General features: G+C 34.7%; 2 protein-coding genes across 5 annotated transcripts; both read right to left on the bottom strand.

The window, feature by feature from the left end:
• Positions 1-665: 665 nt before the first annotated feature.
• havcr1 (hepatitis A virus cellular receptor 1) lies at positions 666-4,834 on the bottom strand. Of its 4 annotated transcripts, none has more exons than XM_077233445.1 (8): positions 4,684-4,834; positions 4,099-4,440; positions 2,985-3,071; positions 2,655-2,750; positions 2,500-2,552; positions 2,337-2,412; positions 2,211-2,244; positions 666-980 (listed from the first exon to the last, which is right to left on the bottom strand). In XM_077233445.1, the coding sequence occupies exons 1-8, from the start codon at positions 4,736-4,738 to the stop codon at positions 851-853; spliced, it is 873 nt and encodes a 290-aa protein (XP_077089560.1). In that variant the 5' UTR covers positions 4,739-4,834; the 3' UTR covers positions 666-850. The 4 variants fall into 4 exon arrangements, with proteins under 4 accessions (XP_077089560.1, XP_077089561.1, XP_077089562.1 ...); XM_077233446.1 differs by having other exon boundaries at positions 2,500-2,549; XM_077233447.1 differs by lacking the exon at positions 2,985-3,071.
• Positions 4,835-4,993: 159 nt separating this feature from the next.
• On the bottom strand, positions 4,994-10,860 carry havcr2 (hepatitis A virus cellular receptor 2). The gene is made up of 7 exons (XM_077233466.1): positions 10,773-10,860; positions 9,876-10,214; positions 9,719-9,787; positions 8,532-8,600; positions 8,379-8,428; positions 8,135-8,219; positions 4,994-5,587 (listed from the first exon to the last, which is right to left on the bottom strand). Exons 1-7 carry the CDS (start codon positions 10,813-10,815, stop codon positions 5,517-5,519), a joined length of 726 nt encoding a protein of 241 aa, XP_077089581.1. The 5' UTR covers positions 10,816-10,860; the 3' UTR covers positions 4,994-5,516.
• Positions 10,861-11,085: the final 225 nt, after the last annotated feature.

Genomic DNA, 11,085 nt, shown 5'->3' with positions numbered 1-11,085 from the left:
TATCTTAATTTGTGTTTCGAAGATGAACAAAAGTCTTACGGGGTTAGAACAACATGAGGGTGAGTAATTACTGACAGAATTTTCATTTTTGGGTGAACTATCCCTTTAAGGCATTGTTGTCAGGGGTTTCTTTTCTAGATGTTTGTGATGTGGCAGGTTGGTCCTCTCTGCTCACCTTCATTGGGTTCAATAGCCTGGAGATTGAATCTACACCATGCTCTCGTAACTGAGATGTTTTTTTTTTTTATTATAATAAAAAATAAAACAACAATAATCAAGGGCATATAGTCCGCTTATTCCAAAATAAGGTTACTACTATCTTCCTCGTTGTGTACACGCACTGCGAGAATATACAACATTCATAACTCTGAAAAATGTAGCAGTTTGTTTTTTAGTTGTTATGGAGGAAGGAAGTTTCCAAGGTGTGGCCTACTATGAGTGCGAGGTGTGAACCATTGGAGGGGTAATATGAATTACAGATAACAGAACATTTTTATGACCTTTACAATATAGTTTCTATTGAATTAACATTTATGATCTTTCTGAAACCATATTGGCAATTCTAGAGCCCTGAATTGGCATAAGCCCGTGTGGCCATGGTAATATGAAGAATATGAGAAAAATACAGCACCAAAAAACATTTGTGGTATATTAATCATTTACAATTTGATATCAGATTAGTTTTAATAATGATATAGTGTTAGCCTCTAGAAGTCAGAGAAAGGATACTCCAGAGAAATTATTTCTCTGATCAACAATAGCTGTCACTTTATTACAAACAATACAACAGAAAACAGACTCCACAATGATCAACTTAAACGTTAATAGTAAATGTGAATTTGCTGAGATATTAATGCCACTGTTCATATTCATTTTCAGTCTGTATTTGATAGATATTTTCCGTAGCCATCTCTCTGTTGTACAGGCCCACACTGCTGCCGGAGTTACTGTAGATGACAGAGTTCTCGGAGTTCTGCATTCTGAGGGAGAGAAATATAAGAAAAATCTTGCTTAATGTGGCGAGCAGGACGAGGCCGAGGGATGTGAGAGAACGGCGCGAGGCCGGTGGCGTGAGTGATAATGACGTCATCTCATGCGCGACGCACCGATCTCGCATCTCTCACTGAAGAGCGCCGACGACGCTGATGATCGAGAGGGGAACGGGCCTGATTTCATGTTGTGTTTTATTTCCGTTTTGTGTGGCCAGCAGTCATCCGTGAGGTGCTGCGGGCTTTTACTTTTGTTTTATTTTATTATTAAATTGTTTGAATGTCCGTCTCCTTCTTCCCATTACAATGAACCTCGTTACACTTAAAGACTTGCGATGCCCATGATGATATGATCAGGCCTCAATACAAACATAAAATGTGACCTAATGGAGGGATGTTCTTTCTTTAATGCTGACTGTGGTATGTGTTGCATTCTTCATTATCATTTTTATTTATTTATAATATGCACAATAGTATTGCCTACATAATTAAAAGATAGACTACTGTACAAAAGTCTGGGGGTGGTAGGCCTACATTGTTTTTGAAAGAAGTTAAATCACCATCATGTTCCCAAAGGCTTCAATTAAGTGATCAAAAACAGTAATATTATGAAATATTATTACAACTTAAAATAACTGTTTTTATGTTTGAATATATTTTAAAATGCAATGTATTCCTGTGATGCAAAGCTGAATTTTCAGCATCATTACTCCAGTCTTTAGTGTCACATGATCCTTCAGCAATCATTCTAATATGCTGATTTGCTGCTCAAGAAACATTTCTTATTATTATCAATGTTGAAAACTGTTGTGCTGCTTAATATTTTTATGGAAACTGTGATACTTCCCCCAGGATTCTTTCATGAATAAGTTTAAAAGAACAGCATTTATTCATATTTTATTTGACATTATATGAAATGTTTTTGTAACAATGTAAACGTTTCTACTGCTACTTTTAATTGGTTTAAAGGGTCCTTGCTTAATAAAAACATAAAAAAATATATTTTAATGACCCCAAACTTGTGAACACTATTGTGTAAAGTGAGGTTTTATTTAAAATAGGAACATTTTAGCATTTGGTCAGAATAATGCACAATGCAAACTGTAAATTCCTATTTCAGTAAATTGTTTTAAACATCAGTTTTTAATCAATACAATTTTGGAATGAATGTTTTTAATCATCCTAAATTAAGCATTAATAGCACTTGAAGGATTGACTTACTCTAACACAGCTCTGATTTTCTTCTTTTGCTTCCCTGAAAAGAGAAAACGAAAATTTTATTTTATAAATAAACGCAATGAGTTTTGCAATTAAATTTTAAAGTGTGAAGTGCCAGTTTGGACTCACATAACAGAATGCCAGCAATGACTATCAAAGCCAACAGTAACAGGAGAATAGGCACAATAACTGCAGATGCATTTACCTTTAAGAACAAATCAGTTTTAGGATATCAAGTCATTGTTTCAAACCGTAAAACATGTAAGGCTTCCTGTTATGGTGAAATACTCACACTCTCTTTTTGTTCCACAGAGGACGAATTAGGGTACTTAACTGAGGTTTCTGCTTTATAATGAAAAACAAAATCAGCATTTTTGCAAATGCTGTACGTACAATATGTTGCAATACAAAACAATTAAAAAGAGCACAGATCATCCGCTGTGTTACCGTATATTGTGCTGGAGATCCACAGTCCAGTAGTGCTGCTCTCGGGAGCGTGTGAAGAACTGACCAATGAAGAATTCTCGTGTGTTTTATTCTTATCTAATAAAAGATAAGGATAATGTCATTTAATGACTCTACTCTAACAATTTATATGTCTTTAAATACAGCAGAGATCTTTAATGACTAAATATTTGTAAAATATGCAAGCGCCAAAATCTCACCACTTGGTCATTATTAGCAAATTAGCAATAGATAATGAAACGTTTTTCTATTGTAAATGAACATTTTACTTCAGTCATTATAGATTCACTGCCAGGGTTAAAATCATAATACCTCCTGATGTTTCAGTGGTCTGTGACTCAGGGGTTATAAGCCCAGAACTAGTGGTTACCAAAGGCTCTTGTGTGGTCGGACCAGGTGCTTTGAAACAGGATGCAGAATTTTCCTTTTTTTAATGTTCAAACTCTCACATGAGCACGAGCTATCAGAAAACTGCTGAAAGTACTGACTCTACACAGAACTGATCTCATCTGTGATGTCCGAATGATGGCAAATAATGACAAACTTGTCACCATCACCAAAAATACTTACTTTTTTTAGACTTGATTATCAGTACTGATTTGGTTTTGTCTGATATGTTTTCATGATTCAGCCATCACAGATTCACAAAGACAGTATAAATTCATAGATATTCACATAGAAACACACACAAGTACCCTCTGTCATGACAGTGGTGAATACTCCTGTGATTTCATGCTCAGATGTGCTGCTCGACAGGGATGTAGTTTCCCATGTTGTTGGAATAAGAGCATAAAAAAATATTTAAGAAAAAAAAATTCTGCGCTACCATTTAAAAGTTTGGAGTGTGTAAGATTTTCTAAGACGTCCGAGACGTCCAGATTCGAACAGTAAAAACAGTAATATTGTGAAACATTATTAAAATTTAAAATGAATGGTTTTATTTTATTTACATTTTTATTTTAATATATTTCAAATAAAATGTATTCCTGCAAAGCTGGATTATCATTAACCGTGTGTTCAGTTTAAAAAAAAAGTTGCTTCCTTACATTTTTTAAATACAATCAACTTAAAGTCATTTCAACTAAAATTACATTAAACTGACTTTAAAAAGTGAGTTGAATCTTGTAAAAATTGCTTACCTTATTTTCATGAGTTGAAGCAATGTAAACACATATGTTGTCATAACTTATTGATCATATATTTTTACAGTGAGATCCTTCATTTGCACTCACAATTTTTTTTACAGCATTTACTTGCAATATTTTTTGTAAGAATTAAATGTTTTTACTATGACAAAAAGCATTTAACTTTTTTACTTTTATACCGTTATTTTAAAAAATCTTACTGACCCCAAACCAAAAAACAAACCATAAAAACAACAACATTTGTAGTGAGTGTAAGTTGTAGGCATCACGGCTTTGCTTACCATCCTCAACAATCAAATGAACGTAATACATCTCGTCATTAAACCATCCAGGAACATGTATGCGGCATCCGTATTTGCCAGAGTCTTCTTTTTTACTGTTAAGGATTGTCAGAGACACGTCTCCATGCGATATTTCTCCCTCCAGCCGGTATCTGGTAGATATTTTCCTCACCACTTTATCCCCATCGCTTCCAATAATTTCATTACCACAACCCATGTTGGGAATGTCTCCTCTTATCCAGCATATTTCACATTTTCCATGGTATCTGCTGTCATATTTGCATGGCAAAGTGACACTCTCACCCTCGAAACTCTGTATGATGACGTCGCTGCATTTACAAACTGATAGAGAGACAGTGACATTATTTAAACAACCTTGGATTTGAAATTTAGATATAAAATTATCCAAATTATTGTAGATAATTTGGCTTGATCAAATAAAATAATCTTAAGCGTTACTGCAAAATTAAATACATAATTCTTTTAAATATCAAATAAAAAATGATTACAATATGTATGTTACATTTCACTCTTTGCCACAAATTACTGATTGTAAGCACATCTCAATATAAATGCAAAACTCACTCGTCAGATAACATATAATCCAGGACGTAAGGAACCATCTGTGAAGATCAGTCATGATGGAATGGTTTCAGTCTCCCTGAAAGCAATGCTCCAGACTACCTCATCTCTCTTCTTACATTGTCTCCCTTTACACGGAAGTCAACATGCACATGACACCTTCTCAGCTTTTCTTAAATGTGCAAGCAGACTTCTTTTTAAAGTTTCACTTCCATATGTGGCTTACTACTCTGTGGTCAACTTCACATAAGCAAAAGCGAGATTTGTTACAACTGAGAACATATTAACATCTACATGTACAAAACATCACATGTAAGTTTTTAAAACATTTTTTTATTAATATCTTATTAAGTGTCTGTACATCATTGGAACTTTAAGGTTGATATGTTTGATGCGACTGCGTGTAACACTAGAGGTCGCTACTGTACCATGATGTATTGTGTGATAAATCAGATTCCGTTTCCAAACAAATGCGCAGAACTTTAAGCCCACGTGGAGTTTAAACAAAGAAACATTCAGTAATTGATTTCTGAGAAGGAGAAGCATGACATATGATTAGAGTTTTATTTTGTAAGCTTTTTACAAACAAACTTTTTACAAATGAAGACACAGGCTACAAACATATTACAATGAGAAAGTAAAGCGACAACATGATGTAAATAAGTTATCTCAGATTTAGATTAATAATCAATCAATTGCTTTATAATAGGCTATAAATATTAGCCACTGAGAATAAACCCCAAAAAAGGCACTAAAGAAAAAAAAAAACAATCCACGTCACTATATAGTCTACATGCATGTGGCCTAGTGACCTCGAATGTAACTATGATACCATATCATTGTGTGGCTGGGGAGATGTGGCAGATTTGTAACTTCCCCTGCTGTTGGTGAAGAGTGCGTCGCAGTCCTGAGGGCAGAGCGTTCAAATGGACGTGTTAATGCACAGTAAGCAAAACGGGCAATGAGTCACCTCTTTCACTTCCACTCAGCAATGAAGACACATTCTGAGAGGAAATTTAACGCTGCAGCACGAGAAGTCACAGAAGTTTCCACAGCCGTATGGAACGAGCAAGCGTTCTTGCTCATGCATTATCTTGTTCATGCATTAAAATGTTCAGAGTACACTTTTCAGACTATATGATGTTGTTTTATTGGGGTGAATGTGAGAGCCTATATAAGTAAAAAAAAAATATATATATATATTTAAGGGATAGTTCACCCAAAAATGAAAATTCAGTTCACTAGTTCACCCAAAAACGAGTCAGTTCACTAGTGTAAAAGCGTAGAGCTTCTGTTGTTGTACGTCACACGCATCACCCACATGACTAGCGTCGGCCAATAGTGAGCCTGCGTGTGACGTAGCTCTACGCTATTACACTAAGTTAACTGAATAGAGGCCAACAGAGAAGGAAATGTATAGTTGAAATAAAGTCGTTATTTTTGTTTGTTTTTGTGCACAAAAAGTATTCTCGTCGCTTGATAAACTTAAGATTCAGCCACTCTAGTCACTTGGACTATTTTAACGATGTCTTTAATAACTTTTCGAGGGCGGAAAGTTTCAATCCTTTTGAAGCGTATGGAGGAGTATGGAGGAGTGATCCAGCTCTCAGATTTCATCAAAAATATCTTAATTCATGTTCCGAAGATGAACGAAGGTCTTACGGTGTTGAACAACATGAGGGCGAGTAAATACTGACAGAATTTTCATTTTTGGGTGAACTATCCCTTTAAATAAGTAAAAATTTACTTAAAATTAAAATTTCCAATTTGTATTGTGTTCAATTTGTCCAATTTGTTCCAATTTAATAGTAAATTACTATTATTATTATTAAATGTCATCTTGTTGTGTTGTTGGATGCAAGAATCAATGAAAAATGAATATGCTGTATCTGGAATTTTTATTTCTAGAAAATATTCACATCATTAAAATTGCACCGTAATGTCACTCTTTACATTGACGTCTTCTTGGCGCTGGCTAGGCAGAACTGCGGATCGTACCACACAAGTCTTGTACATGACCATTCATCACATAGTTATAGGCATCTAAAGATTTATATGACCCCAGTATGTCTTTACGCTCGGTTTCTCTATCGGATAGGTGTAGGACTGAGCCTAGTGTTAACTTTAATCCTGTCAGATCGTCCATCCATTGCCTGAACGTGTACGGGTCAGCCAATCTGGTTCCGTCTGTTAAAATTAACTTTTCCAAATAACAATCGCGGTCCTGGACAGTGAGTGACCTTGCACATTAAGATAAAATCGGATTTTCTCCAGTCATTGTTAAAAAACAAGCTAACAAAACTTGCAAACTAACGTTAGGGATGCAGCCAGAGGGATCGTTCTGCAACCACCTAAGCTCCGCCCACAGAAAAACGTCACCATGTTTACCAACTGAAAAGGGGTCTATATTGTTTATTTTTTGTGCGAACAAAGCACTTGCTCTGATTGGTCAGATGGCCCAGTCTGCTGTGATTGGTCAGAAACCAAACGCTCATTTTCATATCCGTCTCTTCATAAAGTTGAGGTTAAACCACTGGAGTCACATTGATTACTTTAATGATGTCTTTACTGAGGCTTGAAAGTGGTAGTTGTGTAGTTGTCAATGGAGGGACAGAAATCTCTCAGATTTCATCAAAAATATCTTAATTTGTGTTCCGAAGATGAACGAAAGTCTTACAGGTTTGGAACGACATTATAGGTAGAGTAATTATTAGAGTAATTAATGACATGATTTTCATTTTTGGGGTGAACTATCCCTTTAACAAAATGTATTACAAGAAAATTAATGAATTATTTAAATTTGTACAATACTCTTGCTAGGATTTTCTGTACTGCCTCTAATTTAAGTTTATGTGGAATTAAAGGTTAATATATTACAGTAGTGTTTTAATTACATTGAGAATCACCACTGAGACCAAACAAAAACCTTAATAAAAAGTAAGGCCTGGTCCCACACACAGAGAGGGCTTACATTAAGCCAAGATTAGGCCTTGGTTCAATTAGGACATATAATTAGCTTTTATTAACATGCTTTAGAAAAAAAAAAAGCATTACTGGTGTGGCATCTTGGGACAAAACGATGGACATATTTTAAGATATGTCAGTTTAAGTTCCTTTCAGTTAAAACATCTCAAACATGCATTTTAGTCTGGGACCAAGCCTTGTCTGTGAAACCGGGGGTTGCTCTTTTATGACACATTATAATAAGAATTCTAAGCTAAAATATGTCACATGGAAAACAAACTTAATTTTCTTAATGCAATATATATATATATATATATATATATATATATATATATATTTTTTTTTTCTTTTTTTTTTTTAATGAATTTAGAATGAAATGCGATCTGGACATGTTCATTAGAGGGTTCACCCATTCACCCATTTATGCTACAAGTGTTTAATATTTCTCCAGATCTAGACCATTTGATTAATTACTTGTTAATCTACTTACTGAACAGAATTGTGATGATTAAACCCGGGATGAAGACAATGGCTCCCACTCTTACAGTATTTATGACAAATGGTTCCAATGCTACCTAAAATGACACACCAAGTATGTAATGAGTAAAACACCTTGATCATGTCCAAAACAAATAAAATCAAGATGCATATACATTACTAACAACACATTGAAGCCAAAATATAGACTGACAGCAAAAGCAGAACAGCTCTTTGTAAACAGATGATTGCAATACCTCCGTATGGACCACTGCAGCCGGTTCCAGTATGTAGATGCCAGTAATATCTGAAACAAATAAATATGTTTACATTTACTCTTGACAGATATTGGCTCATAATTCTGAATCACTTTCAATGTTGATTAAGTGTGGTCATGATTGTATTCATACCTGCAGTTATCTTTTCCGATGTGATAAAAAGCTCAGTAGTGAGTGTGGTTGGATCTGATGCATAGTATACTGTGTGTGAAACAAAAATGCTTAGTCAGGGTTATTTAATCTCATATAAACTATTATGGTTATTCCTATGATATACATTATGATTAATAATACGATAAATCAATGTATTGGCTAATAATGAATTCATTATTGAAATGAATGAATGAAAAAGGATAAAAAATATTTTCATTAACAATAAAAGAAGTCAAAATACAGTAAAAACAGCTGGAGTTAAACAGTTGAAAACCGCTTCAAACCATTTTACATTTTTCAGAGTGTTCAAAAGAACAGCATTTATAAAATAGAAATATTTTGTAATATATATGTCTTTACTGTCACTTTTGTACAATTTAAAGGGACATTGTGTAGGAATTTCTCCCATCTAGCGGTGAAATTGTATTTTGCATTCAAACGAATTGTGCTCTCCAGCGCCTCGCTTTTTCAAATGCGTATTGCATCTACGGTAGCTGTTATGTACCAAAAAGCTATGACAGGATATCTTCTAATAGCACTTGGTCGAGTTTTCCCTCGGGTGAACAGGTTTGTTAATTCAAACAAACTGCAACTTGAGACAACGAACAAACGAATGTTACAGTATGAATAATAACAGTGCAATTCAGCCTTTTAAACTTGCCGGGGCAGCGACAAACGCCTCTCACTGTTACGTGACGCTGGCTCTGAATGAAAAGTACTTGGCCTAGTACTTTTTGACCCTCTCTGCTATTATAGTTTTTCAAGATGGCGGAACGACATGGAAGCCTCCGTGGACCTACCCGTCACATGTATATAAAGATAATAAATTCTTAATTTACGAGGATAAGTCAGATAATTGGCAGAGGTATTTGTACACCATTGTGGACATATTTATGAATAAAAATTTTGTTTTTAGATAATAAAATACCTAAAAAACTACACATAGTCCCTTTAATGCATGCTTGCTGCATAATATTATGAAGTTCTTTGTCAGGTTGTCAGGCAACCTGTCTAAGTTTACCATGTCCTTGGATGTACGACCTCTGACATCAGCAACAAAAGAAGCAGTTCTACAATTTGCATGGTTAAACAGCTAGTTGCATTACCATTGTTTTACCCTGCTCAGAACAGAGCTGTGACACACTTATTACTGAAAGGTTTCATACCTTGCTTTTCCTGCTTTGCCATTGTAGGGACCAGTTGTGTTTCTGAGATTACTCTCTTTGGATCCAGTCCTTTTATGGAAGAACATAAATACTATACATCATCACGTCTGAGCATCACAACTTTGATACAAAAAGAATAAATTGAGTGGTTACTCACCATTGCTGATAAACAGATAAACACTGTGACTAATGTCATTGAAAGGTCCAGGGATCTCGATACGGCACACGTACAACCCAGCATCCCTATTTTGAGCAACCCTTATGCTAAGTGAAACATCTCCTCGATCGAGTCCACTGACCAAGCTGAATCTATGTGACTCTCTGTAGTTCACTTGCAAGCCATCGGTGGAGATAACAGTGTTCTCACAGTGGAACCATGACTGATGTCGGCCCCAACAAATGTTTAATAGGCCATTGGCGTTAATGTCGTATTTACATGGAAGAGTAACTGTATCCCCAACCTGTCCAAACACCAGTTTTGATGATTCGCTGCAGGCTACGACACAAAAAAAGAGAGGAGTATCAACACTTGTTAGTTAAATCATATATAAGGTAACAAATTATTAGATTCCTCATGCATTTCACAAATTTTGTCCCCTTATAAGGCATAACTTTCACTATGGGCAACATATCAAACTAATCAAATAAACTTGAAGTGAATCAACTTTGTAAAAAAAAAAAAGCACAAGATACACAATAATACATAGAACATTACACCCAGAATACTATACACAGACCGCAAAAAACATGTTCTTGTTTTTATAGTCAAATATCTGATACTCTTAAAAACAAGGAACATTTAAAGAACCTTGTAAATTGTGTATGACCCGTTTTATTTTAAATGTAAGTTTATTTTTGTATCCCTTTTTTCTTCTTCTTTTAAGCATAAACTTTATTAAATGCTGCTAGAGTTATGCTTAAAATAAGAAACAAAATTGTAAAAGAGAAGTAAAACAAGACAAAAAGATACTGATACCACTTTTGCACTGCACGAAATATAGTACACAGTATTGCACATTATAGCACTACTGATAGAAGTATTATTTGTACTTACTTGCTACATGTATACTTGTTGAGATAAATAGAAAAACAATCATTTTCTTTGCTGTGGTACACTCAGTAAGTCACTAATTCATGTGTGAATGGCTCATATACTAAAAATACAACTTCTCTTTTCCATGACGGCTGTTCGCCAATGGGAATAACTTCAACGTGCTATTGGTTCCAAAGCCAGACAGGAAATTTGTATCCTTGTTGTAATTGTTTATGTGATGATTGTTAATATATATTGTTCAAAAGTTTGTGGTCAGTATGATTTAAAAAAAAAAAAAATTTATTTTGTTCAGCAAGGACTCAAGAAGCAAGAA

The sequence above is a fragment of the Siphateles boraxobius genome, unplaced genomic scaffold (assembly GCF_051911475.1).
Source record: "Siphateles boraxobius isolate OS27281-9 unplaced genomic scaffold, OSU_SipBor_1 18, whole genome shotgun sequence".
Lineage (NCBI taxonomy): Eukaryota > Metazoa > Chordata > Actinopteri > Cypriniformes > Leuciscidae > Siphateles > Siphateles boraxobius.
This window is presented reverse-complemented; position numbering and strand designations above follow the sequence as displayed.